Here is a 22,691-nt window from a genome sequence, read left to right as displayed (position 1 = left end):
TGCATGGATCAGCCTTCCTGTTCACACCCCATCATACATGAGCTGGCTGGGTCCAGTGTTGTTATGGTCATGAAACATTTCCTGTGTGTGTTTTGGGGTTGCATCTGGGCTTGTTTACAGCCCAGAGTAAAGCCTCATTAAGTGGAACATGGCATTCAGACGATGTAAGTGCCCATTAGTGGAGCCGACACGTAGCCCCAAACCAGAACCCAACTGAGCCAGGTGCTCCGGTCTCCAGCCGAGTTCAGCCAACTTAGCCTGAAGGAAGCATCAGTTACTGATGAGTAAAGGATGTCTCATTCACAAACATTGGGCTAAAACCTCATATTCTACAGTTTATATGCCTGGTCTGTCATTCATTTTCAAAAAGTGCTTGGTAAATCCTATGGAAAGTCAAATCATCATGCATCCTCCTCTAACTCAGACAGCTTTACGACTTCCTTTGCTGTGTGTGGCCTTCAGCCCTGAGCTCAGCACTACAGGACATAACAAAATCAATTTACTTTCATTCAGTTTAACACATAATCCTTTCCTTAAACAACCAAGCTGAGCTGTTTTTAGCTGATGTTTTCAAATAGAAATAAGCGGTGTACTTGTTGCAGACTATTTTCAGCTGTGGATTAATACACATATGGAGAGTATTTATGGCACAAGGTCTGTGTTTGTGGGAAACCACATGGCTCGTTCATCAGAACCATGGAACATATCAGCGCAACTGTGTCTCACTAATGTGTTTAATAGTTTTTACACAAAATGTGTGGAATAAAATTATGGCTGCAATTTGTGTGCAGACACTGGGCAAATGTCCCTGCCACTTTTTATTGCTAAAAACTGCCCCAGCCACTAATGCCATGTTCATTCATTTTTGAGGGCAGTAATTAGAGTTCTAAACTAAATGGTTGTCAGCATCTGTATCGGACTGTGTAATATCATTACACAACTACTAGAAACTACATTACAGTCATGTCATTTAAGTCTGGCCTAAATACTACATTTAAAAATTTACAGTTCATTAACTAAGGTAAACTGTTTGCTAAGTTATACCTACAATCTGATGACAAAGAATATATCCTATTCTGATATTAAATTGTTTAGTGCTTTAATTCAAAAGATTACTTTAACTTGCACAGCAGCCAGGGATTATCTTGTGATTTCTCACAAACTTTGTTGTTCCCCACAATGCATTGTCAGTTTGATCAAAGTTTAATAGTGTTGAGGGGAATTAAGGAGTATTCTATGGTTACTGATGCCAATACCGGGGCATTCTTTTGATTGGTTCCTCCAGTAACCCTCACTTCAGTTTTAGTTAATGACTGATGTAATATGGTTGTCACATTTGTGCAAGGTCACATCAGCGCTTGCAGTGCTCCTTATAGTTTTGAATGTGTATATTCACCCCCAGGAGACCCTGTGAGTGGCGTTTACATGAATTCCTGTGGAGTGGCTGTGTGAAGTGTCCTGCAAAGGCCTCGTCAGTGCAGTGGAGGACAAAGCAGAGAGGGATTAGTGTCTCCCGCCTTTCTCCTCATGCACAGGCGCACCGTGTAACACTGGTATAATCAAACGCCCAGTGTGACACAAAACACAACCAAACACTGTTCTGCGGCTCTACTACTCAAACAAATGGGAGGCTGCAGCGAACATGGAGGCAGGGGAGCGCTGAAGGAGCACTGTAAGAGCATAGGAGGCGGATGTGAAGGAGGCCAAGCACTCGGGCTGTTTATGCTGAATGGGCCGTGAGTGGGAAACGCACAGAACACGATCCCTGTGTTTTCCTTACCCCGGCTAATCCGACAAAACGACAGAGGGTGCAGATTCTCTTACAGAAAAAACTGCCACTTAGATATTTATCCTTGCTAAGGCAAACATCTGGCCCCTGAGGCTCTTTTCACTGGCCATATGTGGGCATGATACATTTATTTGGGTGTGAAGTTTTAATTAAAAGTGAAAGCGATGCCCTCTGGCCAGCCCCCATTGTTCAGTCTTTTCCCTGAGCTTCATGTCAGTGTTGATTGGAAAAAGAAAGCAACACATACCATAGAAAGGAGACCCCCCAAGTTTTGCTATCTTAAAATTACCCATGCAGATAAAATATAATATATGTCACTATATCATACAGGATTCCAGTCACCCCCTCCAGGACCATCTAATCCCTCTGCCCTCAGGACGGAGGTATAGGGCGATCAGGTGCAGGAGGGCATGGTTCGGTAGAAGCCTGATCCCAGCAGCCATTGCCTTCTTAAACAACAGGCCCTGCTGAGGCATAATGTCTGTTTTTGTAATGTGTTTATGTGACTGTGATGTTTGGTGTTTATCTGTGTATATGTCAGATGTGCCCTGTGTATGTGGAAAGGAATCTCCCCCCGCTGACAATAAAGTAAAGTCTAAGTCTATCATAAAATGCAATAAGGATCATGTATGACACTTGCATAGAGGCTACACAAAAATAAAATCTATTTTGTTGCCTTTTCTGGTCTAAAAATCCACAATGCCAAAAATCATTTATTCTGTTTAAAACTATATGTCCTCTCAATACAGTTTTAAAATGGATCAATGCAATTTGTTTGTCTATCTCACACGTTTAGAGGTCTTGTGAATATCTTTTTTTGCTTTTTATGTGAGATGGGACACTCCAGGTCTCAAAGTGCCCCACACATGCAGGAGACCATAACACTGAAAAATCTGCTTACTCTTCAGAAGCACTCTTGCATGTAAGATTATCTTTGTCAACCAGCTTAAAGCACATGGACCATCTGAACACACAACTAGAAACAACCGGGGCTGGAGGTAGAGAGGTTGAAGGTGTTCAACCCGACCTCTAAACGCCGCCGTTTAGAGGTAGGGCCTCTCCTTTCATAGAACAGAAAGGAGAGAACACCAATGCCGCTCTAAAAACTTTGGAAACATCCTTGTTTTGTTTTACATTGTTGTTTTGTTTGAGTATTGCCTGACGATGCTGCAGCTTCACATTGTGGTCCCTGACACAGTTTACGAGTGTGACTGTGCTCATGTTGTGTTTGCTAATGGCCCCCGGATACAAGCGCTGGGGCCTGGTTTATGAGCTGGCAAAAGAATTCATTCATGGCTTTTAAGTAAAAAAAAGCTCATTGTGCATACATGTTGTTTATAGCAGTGCAGGTAATAAAAGCTAAATCTACCACCAATCTGCCATCATTACCTCGAGGGGGCTCAATCATGGCTCCCACGTGACGCATTTCCCAGACGTGTTTTAATTAAAGCCGGGTTTGTTTTTGCTGACACACTGCAAGGGACTTTTCATATTCATCAGGTTTAGTTTCATTGTATCTTGGAAATTCCAGTATGGTGGAAATTGTGTTACTTTTTTAGTTTGGTTTTCACAGGCGATGAGTGATATGTTATTGAAACTGAACACATAAAACTGAAAAAAGTTGATAGAGCCCTAAAGCAGCCTAATAGCAGGTTATTTCATGTGAATATTGCAACATTCGAAACTCCATGACTACTGACTGTGTTTGTTAAAAAGCTGCTCTCATATGTTACCTGGCTGTGCTTGTAGATGGAGACAAGGCTAACTGGAGCTGAGGCGCCAGTCTCTCCCTGCTGCTGCTCTGGCATTGATTCGAGCCAGTGAAGGTGGCATAAAAAGCCTGGCCGCCGTTCTGAAGGAACAGGGGGCTTGATCCAAAGAGGGTAGGCCATCCTTGAAGCAGACACCTGGCCTCAGAACCTGAAGGGACAACCTGCCACAGACGAACACAGCTGAGTCAAAGATTCATCCATGTCCCTTTATTACCTTACTCAAAATAGTATGCATGTTTGAGTAATCCTGCATTGTCCTGCTTTTAAGGCTTGAATGCTCAGAAAATTGAAACCGAGGTGTTGCAGTTGTTTTTACATGAATCTTGAGATTTATAATGAACAGCATACAATAAGGAGCTACGTTTGTTATAGTTTAATTCTAAATACTTCCCAAAAAGCATGATACACCTTCTTTAAAAAATAAAATCTGTGGAAAAATTGGTGGAAAAATCTGCCCTATGGCCGATTGGAGTGCACCCAATGTGTGTGTGTGTGTGTGTGTGTGTCCTGGCTCCTGTCTGCCGTCCCTCTTCCTCCCCTGGATTGGGCTCCTGTCGCCTTTTACAGCGAAGGGCCACTCAACCTGGGTGGATATTCTTTCCCTCACATCTGCTATGAATTTACCAGAGCCTAGCCATTCAAAGACTCCTTTATGGAGCCGTCAGCAACCCAGTGACTGCTTCCCATTAGGACTCACGCACACTGTAGTAGGTATACAACACACCTTGACACATGCACATGCAAGGGTCAACCACATACATTTACATATGCCCAAATAGAAATAAACAACTCCACTGGTGGCACTGAGACCTACACACCCCCATCAATGGCACTGTACTGCATTCTACACCCCCAGTTTCTTATTAAACTGAAAACCTTTCCTTGAGTCAAGCTGAACAGCTGCAGGGTGATGCGATTCAGGGGTGGATATAGGGGCAGCCCTTTAATCTATTTATTGCTGGCATCCCCCTCACTAGTCACTGGGCATATGCACACTAGAGAAACATGACCCCTGACAGCAGCCAGACCATCACGTAAGTTTAATCTGGAGGGAAAAGGGCATTGTAAGCTATAGTTTTGTTCTAAAATGTTGCTAAATTGAAGTTTACAGTTGAAAATTACATTATTTTGTATCCATGTGTGTATGGAAAAACATTCTTGTCCACGCAAGGTAACTGTAGACAGGTGGTTGTGAAAGTGATGCGCCAGCTTCTTCACAATAGTATTTTCTTTTACCTGGTAACAAGACAAGATGGGCATCTGATGTAAGACTAACGTGTTTTGTCCACCTATGCTATTAGTGGTCTGAGTTTAAAAAAAAAAAAAAAAAGGCTTAGAAGAAGACACCATAAACATACAAAGATTAGCATTTTTAGAGGCACACAAAGAAAGCGGGGCATGTTCATTAATAAATTTGAGGTGAATTAATATTTGCTAATTCTGGTTAGCTAAACTGTTACTGCATTTAAACAGTGAATGTACTATAAAATAAGACCTATATTTAAGAAAAGGTTAAAAAGAAATTTACGTATTGTTAATGCAATAGTTATTCTGCTCATGTCAGTTGGCTAATCAGGCTACCTACCTCATTTGTAACCATCCAAGACAAGATAAAGCGACTCAGCTAATGACAGTCTTTCTCGTGGAGTGAAAGTGCTTGTTGCTGAGCGTGTATTATCTCGTCAATGTTAACTAGCCTAGTTACATGCTTTAGTTCTGTAAAGCTAAGTAAATGTATTTCCTGTTGCATTAATAAAGTGTTAATTGGGCAAACTAAGTCAGAGGGCAAACTATTTAAGAAGAAAATTTTTATTACAAGCAATGTTCCCTCTAATTTTTCACGAGTCTGAGCAAACAGACAAACTCCCTGAGCGTCCCATGGACCACTGTGAGCAACATCAGACCTGTGCACTGTGGTCATGCTGCATCGCATCCATCCAAGTTAAATGGTTTATTAAAAGAATCAAATTACCGCATTTACATTTGTGTTATAAGACTTTTAATTAACTGCTTTAGCCACTTATACAATGAAAATGACAAAAATCTTGCTCATGAACTGTGTAGTATGTTAATGCTATTGGAAGTATAAATATTTAATTTTAACTGTGGCAAAACATGAGCTTCCAACCAAACCAAGCCAACTGTAAACTCCAATGTTGAAAACACACTTAACATTTTTATTATAAAGCTTTGACTTGTATTGTGAGTATAAGCCATTGTGTGAAGCTTTTGCTGTGCACTGAGTGAGATTGTCCTACTGTGGTGTGGGAGACAGTCTGGTAACTGTTTTTCAGTATGTGACACGATTATTTGATTTTTACAACTCATAACCAATGACAGTATTCAATGACCAATACACACTGAGAGGAATCTGTATCTGCACACCCAGCTGCTCTATTACTGTACATTTACATATCATATCAAAACACAATATATAATGTGTATTTGTATATAAAATATATTCAAAACAAGTGGTATGGGTCAAAATAAATATATATTTACAAACCACACACTGCAAACAGTGAATAAACACACACTTCAAAATGTAAACAAACACACACTGGAAACTAAAAATACACTGTACATGTGACAGTGTGACAGTCATTCTGTGACAGAGGTTGGAGGATCGAGTCCCGCTCGGACCAACTTCTGTCATTGTGTCCTTAGGCAAGACACTTCGCCCAAGTGGTGGTGTGGGACTTAATTGACCCAATTAAGTCAATAGCAGAATAAACCACGCTTACCGATCAGGAACAGCATCCAGTCCATCAAAACATAAGGTCCTCTGCTCCTCAGTCCACCATGAGATCTTCACTCGGTTCCACGAACCGCTCCGGGTCCGAGATGCCTCTAGTTTAACTTGTACAAACATCCACAGTGTCCTCGGTCGCGTACTTCCTTTGTTTTGTCCGTTTCGTCATGTTTAAAACGCTAAAAAAATGCTGCAAAACAGTGCGCAAATTTACGCAATTACGCGCGCGTAATTTTACGCGTGGATCTTTGCCCGAGGGCGGGCCGTCGGAACATTAAGGGGTTAAACACTTAGAATCATCAGTGAGTTTTCACTCCACGTCGGCCACATCGGCTAAAACTCTGGTAGCGGCGCATGAGGAGCCTGTCAATGGCGTGGATAAGCTGCGCAAATACGTATGTGAATCACATAATTGTCTGGAGCAGCTCGTCCCCGGTCACACTCACTAACTCACATTGAAAAATAGCGCAGAATGAATTGTTGTGTGTTTATTTTATTTTCAACTCCGGTTCGATTTTTTTGTGTGCAGCACAGATTTTCTGTGCGCGGAGACCGTGTCAGCAGTGCGCAATTGCGCACGCGCGCAGCTTGGAGGGAACAGTGATTACAAGTAATAACCAAAGATATCTGAGACCAAGTAAGGGAGATATCAGTGTTTTGCCCTGACTTTCTCTGCTCTCACAGTGACAGGACACATTTCCCTGCTCCTTAGGCCTCCTCGCAATGACACCTCCGGTTCTGGAACTGGAAAACTGCACCCTGGGGAGACGTCCTGGAGGCAAGATGAATAAATCACCTCAATTGATCCACTCAAAGTAGAGGAGCAGCATCTCTACTCTGAGCTCATCACTGGGTACTTCTCACTCAAACAACTCCTTAGCCTACTCAATAGGCTATACAACTATATAGGCTACTGGCTGCGCTATGAGCCAATTCACCTTATTTTGGAAGTTGCCTTCAATTCAGGTTGTATTATTTTGCATGGGGCTGCTGATCTTGATAGCAAATATGTTTTATAAAGCTACAGAGCCATTTTAAAGTCTCCCAGAGAATTGGTGCAGTGTCCACTTGTTAACATTGAACATTTTGTACAAATTAACTTACGTTATATCATATTTTAGAGGCAAAACTTTTCCCAAATTTACTTGCATTTACCGCAAATGTAGGCGGGGAAGAATAAGGTCAATAGAACATGTATGTTGCATAAGGAGGCTGCTCGTACGCTACGTGAGATCTGAAGATGATAGAGGCCTCAATCCATTTATTTCATCTACAAGTTTGACTGCCTTTCATTCCCCTTTAAGTAGGGTACTCTTATCCAGTTGTTATGGCTGCCACATCACTATCCATGACTTAAAAAAAAAAAAGAATGGTGTTGAGGTTATCTTATTTCAGGTAGGCTCATTTTTAACCCATGGCTTTTGAATATGTCAATTAAAAATATGTATTAGGCTGCAGTTATTTTGGTTGCATGTTGCCTGCCTTTAATACCTTCTCTAGACTGAAAGCTAGACAGAGCTTGATTCTGGCTCTGTCTGTCTGCAAGTATGTCAGAAATCATACATGAGTGATATGTAAATGCAGGAGAATCAGACTGTTTTAGATGTGAGCAGAAGCCCCGGTGGGATGAGCACCGTGCACTCCCAGGAGATGAGCCATCCTCTGAACTCCTCCATTTCTACACTCCCCTCTTCTTCCCCATCTTACTTTGGTTATATCATCAAAGGCAGTGGACGCACATCACTGAAAAGTAGTGGGGGAGAAGGCTCTGTTTTTGTGAATAATGCATTTGTAATCATAGAACAGAAAGGAGAGAAATATTTAGGGCATGACCATGTTGCTTTGAGGCCACTATTCCCTGAATGATTATGTCACTTATGTCAATCTGTTCACCACATCCTGCTTTGTGTTTTTCGTGTTCGCTGCGTTTCTGACTGTTTTGAAGGATGCCATGTTGTGACATAGTTTGACTTTAGTTCACATACTCAAGAAGAGTTGACGTGCTGCATGTGTCAGTGGGACTTTGTCAAAATGCAACTTGTAGTCATTCTTAAAGGTGCATTTTGTAACTTTTCTGGTGGAGAATTCGCCACTCACTTGTCTCCATGAAATTGTTATGGCTTTTCCTTTATTAATAACAACATAAACAAACGCATCTTGCATTTATTTAACTAAAGATGTTTTTATAGCTCAAAAATACTTTGAAAAACATGCCTTCTTACTGTGAGTAGGGTCGACTCACCACAGATCTAACCTGTAACCTGATGGTACCAGTTGCTTGGTTCCCTGGAGATGGATATGTGCAATGCCATACAGTGTAACATTCCAGGCAAAGCAATAACATCTCCACTGAGACAAGCAGGGGGCAGACCCTCCACCAGCAGGGGGCAAAGACCTCCACCAGAAAACTTGCCTAGTGCATCTAGCCTAGTGCATCGTTTTAAATAGATTTTTAGCTTAATGTTTCATCTCACCAGTTGCACTTTACTATAAGCATATATTGTAAATTGAAAAAAATGATCACCAAAAAACACTACATTTTAAGTTCTTCCCATGTCTACCCCCTGGCTCTGCCTTATGCCTGGAGTAAATATTTGCTGGGTGGGTTGCTGCCCATGCAAACTCAGGTCACACACAGCCCCAATCAGTTCAAAGTTTAGTCTATGCACATATGGCCTCTGTTTGCTTGTTATGGAGTGAAAGCACCTGCTGTTGAACCTGCTCCAACCTGTCCCCCCTTACTTACAATCTGGACACCAATCTCCAAGCACAATAGTTCCTACCTATATTTTTAACTGTGCCTTCCCCCTCCGCACATGCTTGTTCAGCCATTGCTTTGACTTTGCAGGGGAGTGATGCTTGTGTGATTAACTTGGTGCGTAGGATGTACAGACTTGTTTTTATGAGACTGGAAAACCCCCAAGACTAAGTTTTTAAAATGTGTATGGCATTGTATTTTATATTAATGTTTCAAATATATGCAGAATCTTGTGAGGATAACTTGGAGAAAGTTGAATATAAGTTCATCTTTGAAATGATCTGACGTCTATGCTAATGCAGATGAAAAAAATGATAATTTTTTTTAAATTCTTGTGTTTTGCTGGGGGAATATTACAGAACTTACGGGCATGATGTGGTGTAATTTAATAATGATAATAAAATTATTCAAAACAAAAATAATGAGAAGGACATAAGTTCTCATTCTGCCATCAGTATGAGTTATTTACATAGATTGACATTTTTGGGGATATTTTAAATGTAAATCTGGCCATGTTTTTTTATTTTTTTTTTTTTATTGTGACAATGTTACGATAATTGACCACTATATCTTTCAATGAAAGAAATGAACAGTATTGTTTGAGCTTTATCATTTTACATTTTCTTTATATTAAATAAAGTATTGTGTTTTTCAGCCTATTCGCTGCAGCTCATGCTTAATATCATATGGTTATTTTAAAGTTCATATTTCTTGTGAAGGGTCCACACCTGCATAGAAAAGTTATAGTGCTATCTAACATTTCTGGTGGAGGGTATGCCACCAGCTTGTCTCCATGTAGACTTATTACTTTGCCTATAATATTTCACAATAGGTTATGGCTTTAAAGCTACCATCTGTAATTAGACCCAGCCCTGTTATATTCTCACAAACTACCACTAGATGTTATCTACGTTATTTCTGTCTGATAGTGGGCCAGCTTTAGCCTGACGAAAGACCAGAGAACACAGGGCCCTTTCCAAAACCGCTTCCTCTTTCTTTTCCTTCACACTAATCCTCATTCTGCACATTCTGGGGAAGGAATTTCTACAATAAGTGCTGTCCTTAACAGAGTGAGCAGTGACGAGAAGTGGCTTATCAGCTCCTTCAGAGCGAGTCAGCATCAGAGCTGACTTAACAGGTGTGTGTAACAGCAGAGAGCAGCCCAATAATGCAAGACGCACCAACAGCATTAGTTCTATGGTTATTTAGACTTTTAGAAATGAAACATTTATTGGTACCAAGTTTGAGTTAGGTGTGGGGTGTGGATCTGCACCTGAAATGCACTTGTTTTATATTTGTACTCCGTTACTGTAAATCAAATAATTTAATAGGCCCGATTGTGACATGTCTTTAAAGTCACCATGATTTTTCGATGAAATACTGCATCTTAAATGCTTTATGTTTTATAAATTTTACATATTTTAACATTAAGAGCTGACACAGCAAGTGTATTTCTCCACTGCGAGACTGAAAGCATATATTGTTATTGCATCAAAATATAAAGCTGACCTTTGCGTCAGTTGTGGGCTGTGCAAAGGGGCATGGCTCTCCCATAAGGGGAGTGTGTACAAAAGCCAAAGCTCCGAGCGCTCTAATGAAGGAACCTCCACTCAGGAGCCTTCAGTGAGGAGTTAGTAGAAGTGGAAAAGAAAAGGTAGGAGAAATTGGATTTGGAAAGGGCCTAGGTGAGCCTAAACAAAGGCCAGGAGAAGGGAGGGCGTAACAGGTTTCACATCTTTCATCTACTGGTCACAGAAGTTGCATTTGCAGATGGTAGCTTTAAATATACTTATCCTCATGGAGACAAGCAGGTGATACCACCAGCCCAAGTCAAATCTCAATGTATTTTTCAGTTAAAAAAACAATCAATGCAAATCTTATATTGTGGAACATAAAGTCTCCATGGAGACAAGCACATAGCACAATTCACACCAGAAATGCACCGGTAAGTATACTTTTAAGAAGGACTTACTGAGATTAACGTAGATGTGGGTCCCCACTCCATCCCTTGGTCAGCTTGGGGACTTCAGGGGATACCTGAAAACACCTGCAAGGCCTAAACAGCTTATAGGTCACACAATTAGCTTGATGTATATTGTAATGAGTGGGTCTGCAGATGGAATGGTCCCAGGAGACATTTACAGTTTTATTTCCTCCTTTCATAAATAATATTGTATATTCAGAAAAACAATCCACACAAAACTAAAAGCACTGATATTTTATTACAAAGTAAAAGACATCAGTTGGATCTGTCCAAAGTTTTTCAGATGGCAGTGACATCAGCTTGACACAGAGAGCCAAGGAGAACTACTGTTCATCCATAGGCTTTATTGTGTATTTTTGAACACATGACCCAGCCCAACCCCTATTTCAGAGACTATAAATATATATAAAAGGAGGTGTAAAAGACTTTTGTAGCTCCTTCACTAATAAAGAAAGCATTTACAGAGAGGTCTCACTTTTGAGAGTGGCAGTCATATCAACCTGTTCTCAGCAGTGATAAACAATGATTATGAATAAATTATGGAATCTGAACCAAAACTAAATTCACACTGACATGGGACAAGGAGACCTCTTCAGAGAGCGACTAGAGACAACAGCACAAGTAGTGCACATGCGGTTGCCTTTCAGATATATACCACCACTGAGCTCAAATTAAAATCAGCTCTGAATGAACTGCTGAAGCATAATTGGATGTTTCACACAGTCAGTCTTAGTGTTGACATGGTAACCTACAGACATCAGTTTGGTGTTGAACCAGAGCACCACCTAGTGGCAATTCTGAAGAGATGTCCACTGCATCCTTATGGTCAGTGGCTATTGTATGTGAAACTAGCATGTTAATTCAGATGTGCAACGTTCTCACATGCCCTGCTGAAATCTGGCATTGATTAAATGTGATCAAGATGTGATTTATTTTACAATATGTTCAATAGAAATATGAAAATGCCCATTTAAAGAAACCAAATGTGTTTAAAACTGTTTACAGACGTTGCACACAATTGTTGCAACTGCTGGCACAATATACTGTAAATGCACTGAAGACAAAATAGTGCTTTGAGGTACAGGTTTGTAGTGACCAGGCACTACAGAGCAGAGGCTGGCCAGCTCCACATAGTCTCAAACTTAACATACGACACAGTAATATGACATCAATAAGCCCTGAAAAAACAACCCAATTTGTGAATGTGTAAAAGTTCAAGTTTGAATTTAAACTTTAAGTGCAAAAGTAGAGCACTACAAATCTATTTTGAATCTACTGGTATCATCTTGAACTCAAAACATAATACATAGTGACAACACTATGGAGTTAAGAGTAAACTGGCTTCACAGGATAAACAGTGACACATTTAAGTATTTTGTGGTGACATACAAATGGAAAGAGCTGTGGCTGATAGAGGTTTCACTGTTTGGGCTACCTGGCTGCCAATAAGGTAAAATGGCTGGACTGGTGTATCCAAATGTTAACACGTCCTCCTACTTTTTACATGTTTCCAGCTAAAGGCGTCTCTTAACTGGATCACTGATCCATATCAAAGTGTCTAATTATCTTATTATCTTAAAACATTTGTTGGAAAAAAAAATCCACTGATATTAAAACATGTTACAAATATAAATTTTTCTTTTATCTCAAAATATGAACAGAAATTCAAAAACACAATTAAGTCCTGCTGGTGCGACAGGGAGGATTGACAGCTCCTCTTAGTTTTGAATAAGAGCTGGACACTAGCTTTAAAGCAAGAAAACAAAAACATCACCCTGAAATTTAGCGCCTGAGCCTCTTGGAATGTCGCTGGTTGGGTCGCTCCTCATCACTGCTGGCATCCACACGAGTTGCCCTTTTACGAGTTCTACGGGAGTCCCGCTCGTCATCACTGTCCTGCTCTTTGTACCGCTTCTTCCCAGAGTTCCGTGCACTCCTCCTCTTACTAGTGTCGTCGTCCTCATCCTCCTCACTTTCAATCTCCTCACGCTTCCTGCCTCGGCTCCTCTTCCCATTGGCCTTTCCATTTTGCATCTTCTTTCGTGGGGGCTCTTCTTCTTCCTCATCATCCTCCTCCTCCTCCTCCTCTTCTTCTTCCTCCTCATCAGACGTCTCTGGAGCTTTGGTGACCCGCTTGCGAGAGCGCCTGCGGAGGTAGTTGATGCCAGGCAGCAGCTTCTGGAGGAGCTCAGTGAAGGCCTGCTCTGTTTTGGCCAGGCAGCAGAGCACTGTGCTGCCCTGTTGATTGTACTCCTCAGCATTGGAGAACACTAGTTTCACATCCTCCACAAACTCCTGTGTGTTGTGGTATGTACCGTCACTGAATTTTCCAAACATTGTTTGAAAATCCATGGGCTGGGAGATGATGTCCAGGTAGTCCTCAGCCTCTTCTGCCGACACAGGCTCTCTGGGAAATTAGGATTACAGATCCAAGGATCAGTTTGACATTTAACTTGGAAAGCAGATTAAATAATATTTAAGATGTACAATACTAATACTACTTATTTTTGGGGAGTTTAAGTATGACTCTACATTTATAAAAGATGTAGATAAAGAACTATTGTATCATGTGGTTCATTTACCTGAAAGGCCAGCTGTATCGGAACTTTGCCAGCTTCTTGAGGATTTCCTCACATTTCTCCAACTCCAGTCGTTGCCTGCGTGCTCCGGTTTGAGAACTTTGACGAACCTGAGAAAAAAAACAGGTTTGAGCAACTATGAAGTAAAACAAAATGTGAACCGTATTCTTACCAATTCATCAATATCTGCAGGACTGGATGGACCTGATTTTTTCTTGACACTATTTGACTTCTTAGGCTTACTTTTTGAACTTTTAGATCGAGATGAGGACTGTTTAGTTTTCTTCCTTGGTCGTACTGGGAATAGAAAAACAAAGTCAGGATTAACATATTTTCTGCGTGGAATTATTATCCATAAAAGGCCTGTACGTAGTAAGTCAATACTGATTAGATGCAACAAAGAATAAGGCTATGAGTTGAGCCCTAATCTGAAAGCAGGGATCATCCTGCCACATACTTTGAGTGAAACCAGAGTGAATCTGGGTTTGAAAAAGACTAAACCCGAGATGTCCTACATGAGAACACATACAAAAGGGAGTTTACATTCCCCTCATTCCAAAACCCACTTTTATAAATCCAGAAAATTTGGTGTGACTTTCCTTGTAGGTCACTGACTTGTCACCACAAAACAAACAAGTAAGGGCATCAAACTTAATTTGTGGCACTTACAGCTGTGGCCCATGGCCTTGTAGTCATTGTCAGAGTCATCCTCTTCCTCCTCAGAGTCATCCTCTTCAGACTCTTCCTCATCTTCATCATCCTCTCCATCCTCATTATAGTTTCTGGAACAAAAATTTCAGTTACATTTCACTAATCACAATAGAGGGGCATAGGAGGCTTCTACAGCCTTCCTCCCATAGTGAACGATACAGGACTACATTCACATCATACTCCAGACAACTGTACAACTTCCCCTAATGCAGTGCTTCAATTATTTTCTATCATGCCCCCCCTATAAAGAAGAAAACATTTCGTGCCCCCCCCTCTGAAAAAATAAAATTAATGAAATGATATAATGAAATTTAATTAAATATCAAATAAAAAAATTAAATAAACATCAAATTAATAAATTAAAATTAAATAAATATCAAAATAATACATTAAAATTAAATAAATATCAAATTAAAACAAGTAATTTATATATGATGCTCAGTGCTTGCTGTTTTAAGTGACATTTACAAAGCGGGATGATTGTTGGCCCCACTATTTGAGAACCACTGCCCTAATGTAATTGATAACTCTATTATCTATTACCCCACATCATGTAAATATCCTAAATATAAAATACAGTAAATATACAATATTTATACCTATACAAATATCTTTGCTTATAAAATTTGAAATAATTAAAGTATCATTAATTCTTGCTCTTTGTTATTACATTGTCATGTGTGAGGTACAGTGTCCACCTAATTTTCCTTGTGGATCAATAAAGCTATGGCCAAGTAATGCAAAATACAGAACATTGGATGGGTCCTCATACCTCGAGCGGGAGCCACGTCTGGGAGCCACTGTGGGTTGGCAAGCTGGACACAGCCACTCACCCACAGGAATACGATATAGCGCTGGTCGCAAGCAAAATAGATGGAAGGCCTTGTTGCACTCATCACAGAGAATGAGTTTCTCATCATCACCTGGAGAAGTGCAGGAGACATTAGTGTCAAGAGTACACAGTTCAGTGGATTTCATTTCAGGTCTGTTTCCCTATAGATGCTAACAAACAGCTGAGAGTTTGCCTGGTCTCTTGTGACAGCTTCACCTGGCGGTTTCTGACACTGCTGCTGAATGATGGCCTGTCTGACACTATTAGACTCTCCTGTACTATGCTTGTCATGACACTCCATCAGCTTCACCACACACTGGCTTTGTTTGCGCGCTAGACAAAAAGGCAAAATACTGCTTGAGAAAAGGAATTGCTCTTCCCTTGCTACTGTACATATAAATACATACATAATATGCATAGTTATCAATGGCCTAAGTCCTTCCCTCATGTCAGCCTGTGTCAAATCAGGATAAAGTTTACCTTTCCTGCGGCAGACTTTACAGCGGGCGTTCTCAGCCGACATGTCCCACTTGATGCAAGAATCCAACATTCCCAACAGCACATGCATCCTGGAGAAGGTCTGAGACTCTCGGATTGCAGTTTTCCATTTTTCAACAGCAGATGCCACCTTAAAGTAAAAAAAAATTTTTTTTACAAAATACAGTGGAAGTAAGGGAGAAATGTATAGGCTTTAGTCACGGCCCTGTACGTCACTGTCTTCGCCCTTACCCTCGCTTCCTCAGCCAGTTTCTTCTCCTCATTTACTTCTTCCACCTTACTACTGTTTTCTTCAGTATCTTGCTTTTTCTTCTTCTTCTGTTTGGGGGCCATGAAACCCTGGAGGAACTTCTTGATGACACATGACTGAATAGTAATGATCAGCTCTCCAAAGTCTTTGAGTTGTTCTATCTTTTGCAACTGTGCCCAAGAGAGAATTTTCATTGATCAATAATGGACAAATATAAGGGTTTCTGTCATTCTAAACTAGTTGAATCACCTGTTCTTCAATATCAACATTATCTTCCATGTATCCAAGGCCTCCCTTCTGAAGTCGCGAAGCTACCTCCAGGATGTCACTGCGTAGGTACTTGAGCAATTCTTCATGGCCATCACAGCTTCGGAGGCCAGTCTTTCCCTTGCGGGTCAGATAGATGGAGTGGAGGATATCCTGGTAACTGTTGCAAAGTATTACAGGAAAATGTGTGAATGATTAGCCAAAGAATATGCATATTCCCATTTTGAACACACGCCGTTCAAGAAATGTATTAAATAGTTAATGTATTCACCTCTTTTGTATCTTCGCTTTCAGTGCACTCTCCCTTACACCTTGAGGATGAAGAGACTCCACCAGCTCCTCAAGTTCAGCAGGGTTGTCACATATAAACCTGTACAGGCAAAGCATTTGTATCAATCAACAAGAAACCCCAACACTTACAAGAGAGAAGGCCGGACCCCTACCATAGGTTTTGCCCTTGCTTTGGAAAGGTCGTTTCCAAACAGACTTCAGCAGCAGGTGCTGCCCCTTGCAGGCCTGTTTCAGTAACAGCACCATCTATGCTGCTATCATCCTTTTCATCTGCTGTAAATGGAAGGAAATTGTCAGCAACTTTCAAGTAAAATGAACAAAGAGTAAACGCAAGTGTAACACAATTATGTTTAAATTCAAACTACTCTGAGTTATATTATATGCCTATACTGAGGTATACCTTGTGAATCCTTGGGTTGATCAGAGCCAGTATCATCCTTGCCTTCTGTTTCAGACTCTGCTGGGTTTTTTTCTTCAGGGGGAGGGGTGAAGCTGTAGTCAATGCTATCGTTCACCCAACCCTTTTCAATGTAAAGACCAGGTACCACATCAGAGAACAGCCAGTATCTGAAAAAAGATAAACAATTTAAAATAATGTCCTTCATCATGTACCATGGATACCATGTACACATAGTGTAACAGAGCAGACCTGTTGTGATTTCTGTCTGTACCAAGAGGTGTTCTACGTAATACAAGTTTGGCTTTGGTGATGCCTTCCTGGAAGGACTTCTCCACTGAAGCCCTTTGTTTCCGTACCCGTTCCTCTTCTGCTTCCTTCTCCATCCGCTCTAAACAAGTTCATATCTCACACTCAAGTCATATTTGCACAATGTAACGATGCTATATGATTAGAAACAAGTTTACCTTTGTTCTGACGATCCATTTCTTCCTTTTCCTTCTTGGCCTGTGCAGCCATCAGCCGCCTGCTCTTCACTAAACTGATCAGGTCCTCTGGTTGAGGCTCTGCTTTTACATCACTTTTGCGGTCAGTCTTGGCAACACCTTCTTTTTTCTTGTCAGTTTTTCCTGCCCCCCCATCTTCTTTACCTAAAATCAAATAAAAGTTATTATCTCAGGATACATTCTTTAAATTAATTGTCACCGTTACATGTTTGTGATCACAAACCTTTATCATCCAACTCCTTGCGCTTTTGCTTCTCAGCTTTCTTTTGATCGTTGACCTGTTTGAGCATTGCCAGGCGTTCCTTCCACAATTCTGCTGCTCGTTGCTGCATTGAATCTACATGGTCCTCTACTGAGTAGGTCATAAGAATGCGGTGACATAGTCCTACAAGAAGGTTGACTTTCTCCTCTGGGCTGAGTTCAAACACTTCCACCGTCTCAAGCTTTTCTAAGAACTCACTGCTCACCACATCATCGTAGCCCGACACAGTGGCAGAGTCCTCAGAACCCTGGTTGCTCTCCTCTCCGTGAGTATCAGAGGGCCGTAGGCACAATCGGGCCAGTTCTGATGCAGAGTGCATGGTGAGGGGGATTTCTGACAATGGCATATCCAGCTCGCTGTAGCCTTCTGCCAGTTCGTCCTGAAGAAGAGTCTGCAGAAGAGCTACCAACACACGATTCAGGTAAAGAAATCCCAGAGTATCCCCTGCCAGAGCTTCCATCAGGGCTACAGCAGTTATAGGATACTGGTCATCCGGCATTAGAAGCCCTGCATAACAACTGAGAAAGTCCACAACCATCGCAATCTCACCAAAGAGAGCATTTGGCAATCCTTCTGGCATGTCTACAAGTTTAAATACAGGAAGCGTCTTGCCATCTGTGATCTCTTGGTCCTCAAATCTACGGGATTCTTTCTCGCGCCTCTCTTTGGCTTTCTCTCGCATCTTCTCATTAAGTTCTTGTCGTCTCCTCTTTGTTTCTTCCTTCTTCTCCTCATCTGTCATGGCTGCCCAGCGTCTCTTTTGCTCCAATAGATCCCAACGTTTCTGCACCAAAGCCTTAACCTCCTCGGGCAGACGATTGCGTTCATCTTCTGACAATGTTTTGGCAGCCATAGAAATGAGTGTAGAAAGAAAGTGTTTTTTGTCCTCTTTACCCTTGTGTTCCTTATAATATCTCACAAGACGAAGAGCCACTGGGTGTAAAGGCCTGCCAAGTTTGGGACTTGCAGTGACAGAGCTTCGAGGTCTTTTCTTTGGACTTCCGGCCGGTTTACTTTTGGCAAGATGCAGCAGTGTCATTTGCTTCATCTTTGGTGTTTTTGGTCCTGCTTTACCATCCTTCTTGGACACTTTAAGGACATTCTTTCCAGATTTCTTCCCATCTTTCTTTTCAGATTTTTTCCCTGATTTTGGAGTAGAAGGAGTTGAACCTTTGCCATCTTTTTTAGGAGTACCTGAGTTTTTAACCTTCAGAGGAGAGCCATTCACTTTAATTTTCTAGAAATAAAAATGGCAGTTAAAAATTAAATCTAATCTTTGATTGAAATATACGCTGTAGTCAACACCAACCTGCATGTGGCCCAGAATAGTGGGGCTGAGGGGAGTTTTTTTCTTTTTCTTCTCATTTGCTGAATTTTCTCCAGGTTTAGTGGGAGTTTTCAACTTTTTGTTTGGCTTTCCTTCTGGCGATGACAAGCTTTTTCTCTTTGCAGATGAATTCTCTGCTAAGAACTATAAATCACACCTATTAGCTGGGGACAGCCATATAATGGAAGACTGACAAATAACTAGAAAAATTACCTTTTGTGGATCAAGAAGAAAGTCACTAAATTTACTTGGCAGGTTAAATTTTTTCACCAATTCATCCTCAACAACCCAGGGGGCACTGTCACTTGTGCCCAACCTCAGAGAATGATGCCTAATGAAATAGCGGATTATCTCTTTGGTTGGTGGGCGCTCGCTTCTAAAAAGACTGTCGGCTGGAACATCACTGATCACCTGCAAAAAAATATATATATAATATAAATACATATTTAAAACTATGTAGATGTTCTGGTGAAACCCATGAAGAAAACATTCAACAATTTAACAACATTTAACAATATTTTAAAGACAACCAAAACAACAAACCTTGTCCTCGTTGATTAACTTCACGTCATATTTGTGAGGAAGAAATTTGGGCATTACCCATCTCTTCTTTTCTTCTTTGACTGTAGTTTGAACTTTTCTTGGTGACCTGCGAGCCCTATCACCTAACAGTAAATAGAACTTGTTATAATAAGACAACAAATGCACGCAATACTGCCTACACAGTAATAAGCTCCCAACACAATACATACTCAGGCTCTCCCTCCGAATCTCCTCTTCTCGTGAAGAAGGCTCTTTCCTCTGATTCTCCTGACTGGCATTCTCTTTGTCACTTGATGGAGAATCACAGGCGCCCTCAAGCTTTTTATCACCCATTTCCCCTTCTGGATTCTCTAAAGGGTGAATCTTGATTATGTTCACTCTCAAAGTTTTGTCTTTTCCCACCTGAAAAAAAAAAAAAGTAAATGACATGCCAAAACAACTACTTTGAGGCATAGATTTTTTTCAAAATACTGATTAACTGATTAAGGTTCAATGCACAAAGAATGTTGGTTCAAACATATGTAATAAATTAGAAAACTTACCAGGAAGTCACACTCTTCGCCAACAGCATACTTGGTTAGTATTTCCATCCATGCCATTTCAACCAACTTGTCTAAAGACACAGTGTTGTGGTGGACCATCTCCAAGATTGGTTTCTCAAACCAACTGTTATATTCTTCCTGCAGCCTGGAAGTATAAGTCTCATGAATTGTAATAATAGTCTAGACTATAGTATTGTTGCCTGAGAGATATTTCTCAAACACAGGTATAGGAAGTAGATACCCATTACATAATAAGTTATATCAGCAGAGCAAGAGTGGCCACTAGAGGTCTCATAACCAATTACAGGGTTAGTATTAAAATTGTAATTACAGTTGTCAGAAAGGCCAGAGGGCCATGAACACCTTCATTAAGATCAAGATGCCAAAACATAAACAGTTTATACTTAAATTTTGATGACTGTTTTTTTGTATATAAAAAGACAGAGTGCCAGAACTATAGGTCCATGTAAAACAATGTAAACACTGATAAAATGGCAATATTTGTCTGCAGAAGATTGTACAAATGTACAATCAACAGACATTTAAAAGTGAGCCGCCTGAATAATTAAAAGGGTGTACTGTACAGTGTTGTTACTCACAGTTCAGTGACCTCCTGCTCCTCCTCCCATGCTTCTTTGTGTGTTAACTGAGAGCTTCCCGTGCTTTTGCAAGTCCAGATGCGCTCATTATACCGCTCTAGACGTGCTTCATATTCCCTGAGAAGTATTTAGTTAAGGTACAAAGCAAAAACACTAGATTTTCCTTGTTCTGATCTTCAACAACACAATTCTACCAATCATCTGAATAATAAAAAGGTACCCTAAAGTGCATGGGCACATTTATTTACGATAGCAATGGTGCACATCTTACAGATAAAACATGAATTACATAATAAGTAATATTAGTATATAAATACACTATGTGATTCTTTTTATAGGACAGAGAATACATTTATGCAGATGATTTTTTTTCCTTTTGTTTTTTTAAACATAAACTTATAGAGTCAGTGTTCAGTGTACACTTGAGCGATGCTTGGGGCAGGCATGCTAAGGGCTATTGTGACAAATGCCAATATTAGCAAAGCGTGTGCTAGCCCTGTTAGCTGTCAGCAGCACCATAATAAACTCATGAACGCAGCAAAAAACATCTACATCATATTTGAGTGAACGTTTCAAAGTGCGTAAAAAACAACTAACATATAAAGTAAAACCTCATGTAAAGCCACACTGATGTATTGAAAGTTAGCTAAGAACTGTAAATGCTAGCATGTTATCCAATGAAAAGGAGGTGTCAGAAACAGTGAAATGTAAGGCAACAATGAATCAGGTAGTCACTTACACCCCTGTCTAATGTAACCGAGGTGAAAAGAGTGGTTTGGACTGGAATTACAAGCGTTTTGTGTGCGCTGTATAGCTACAATGAGAATCAGCGGCATAATGTGAAGGATACTCTTTGTTCCTGAAGGCCTCCTTGCTGTGCTCGATAATGTAGACCTCTTCTCCCGGGCCTGGTGGCTCTGCTAGCGGTTTCACTAGCGGGTAAGGTTTCCGGCCCAATAGCGGCGCCATCGTACATCCAAAGATGACACGGCCACCAACGTCCAAGTCAATTTATTTAACAATCTAATTCAGTAGGGTGCGGTTAGATGATCCACACATTTATCCAAAAGTCCAGCACACAGACGTCAGATGATAACACGGCTCACGTTACCGGCAGCAGGCTCAACGTGTAGCTGCTAGTTAGCTCGTCGGTTAGCAGGCTGGATTGCTATCTCGTTGCAAAACAATAACAGAGCTCTTCTCACCACTTGCTTCATCACATCCTCTTGTCCTTTTGGAGTGACTATTAGTTGGTTATATACACTCTCTGTTAGTAAGATTATGTCCGGCTTGATTTCTTGAATAACCTGGAAAGTTTGAGAATCCGTAAAGGAAACTAAAAGCACGCGAACAAAAATCAAACTAGCGGCAATAGCGGCTTCTTACCGAGAGGTCTGGCGCGCCGTGTAATCCAAGTGCTGTAAAAGTAGGTCTACTCTTTCGTGATCAATTAATTGTTGTTGTTGTTGTTGTTGTTGTTACATCAAAACTGTCACTTCTCGCTGTGACAACCCACGAGGTATGCAGTTGGTGAAAGCTACCCGGTGCAATCAAAAGGTTAATTCCTTGTCGAAATGGCGGGAGTTTCACAGTCCACCGGCACAATTCGCGTACCCACCACTCGGTTTCCCCGGCAGCAAGCCGCGTCTTTGGCTCGCCTCGCCCACCCTCGACAAGGATTGGCCCACTGGTTTTAGCGCCCTTCGAAAATAGAGAGGCGCCAGTAACTGATTGGCTACGTTTGTCTGCCTATTTCCATTAAAGTCCATCCCCTAAATCGTAGCTCTGCCCCACTGATGATTATGCATCAGTGGATGAAGGTCAGGTGACTACCACTGAGAGCTGGGATAATGACTACATCTAGAGTTTATGTAATAAGAACAAAACCAAATAGCTTTTTATTGAGGTTTAAAATGCACATTTTACTTAAGTGTATCCGTGGTCCTCTGCAGTTCTGTTAATAGGTGGAACTTGATGTGGAAACTTTGAGAACTAATCTTCTTATACAATGCAACCTCATTTACAAAAATAA

The 22,691-nt window shown here is 40.9% G+C and overlaps 2 protein-coding genes across 3 annotated transcripts in view; one reads left to right on the top strand and one right to left on the bottom strand.

The window, feature by feature from the left end:
- The window catches only part of hip1 (huntingtin interacting protein 1), a 78,656-nt gene that overhangs the window by 18,299 nt on the left and 37,666 nt on the right, over positions 1 to 22,691 (top strand). The window lies entirely within an intron of this gene.
- On the bottom strand, positions 11,275 to 22,335 carry baz1b (bromodomain adjacent to zinc finger domain, 1B). 2 transcript variants are annotated; one of them, XM_055226212.1, is made up of 22 exons: positions 22,046 to 22,335; positions 21,510 to 21,966; positions 20,660 to 20,776; positions 20,061 to 20,205; positions 19,728 to 19,920; positions 19,519 to 19,640; positions 19,189 to 19,386; positions 18,958 to 19,119; positions 17,610 to 18,885; positions 17,348 to 17,530; positions 17,133 to 17,271; positions 16,884 to 17,050; positions 16,636 to 16,756; positions 16,464 to 16,562; positions 16,175 to 16,352; positions 15,907 to 16,095; positions 15,658 to 15,805; positions 15,118 to 15,268; positions 14,304 to 14,416; positions 13,807 to 13,931; positions 13,638 to 13,744; positions 11,275 to 13,462 (listed from the first exon to the last, which is right to left on the bottom strand). In XM_055226212.1, exons 2-22 carry the CDS (start codon positions 21,626 to 21,628, stop codon positions 12,838 to 12,840), a joined length of 4,677 nt encoding a protein of 1,558 aa, XP_055082187.1. In that variant the 5' UTR covers positions 21,629 to 21,966; positions 22,046 to 22,335; the 3' UTR covers positions 11,275 to 12,837. The 2 variants fall into 2 exon arrangements, with proteins under 2 accessions (XP_055082187.1, XP_055082188.1); XM_055226213.1 differs by having other exon boundaries at positions 16,636 to 16,753; positions 22,046 to 22,334.

The sequence above is a fragment of the Periophthalmus magnuspinnatus genome, chromosome 13 (assembly GCF_009829125.3).
Source record: "Periophthalmus magnuspinnatus isolate fPerMag1 chromosome 13, fPerMag1.2.pri, whole genome shotgun sequence".
Lineage (NCBI taxonomy): Eukaryota > Metazoa > Chordata > Actinopteri > Gobiiformes > Gobiidae > Periophthalmus > Periophthalmus magnuspinnatus.
This window is presented reverse-complemented; position numbering and strand designations above follow the sequence as displayed.

Coding starts and splice junctions, on each gene's coding strand:
- baz1b (XM_055226212.1), bottom strand. CDS start 21,628: ATGGCGCCGCTATTGGGCCGGAAACCTTACCCGCTAGTGAAACCGCTA. Junction 17,272..17,347: donor AATGGATCGTCAGAACAAAG/GTAAACTTGTTT, acceptor GAACTTGTTTAG/AGCGGATGGAGAAGGAAGCA. Junction 16,096..16,174: donor ATGTTGATATTGAAGAACAG/GTGATTCAACTA, acceptor TCTTGGGCACAG/TTGCAAAAGATAGAACAACT.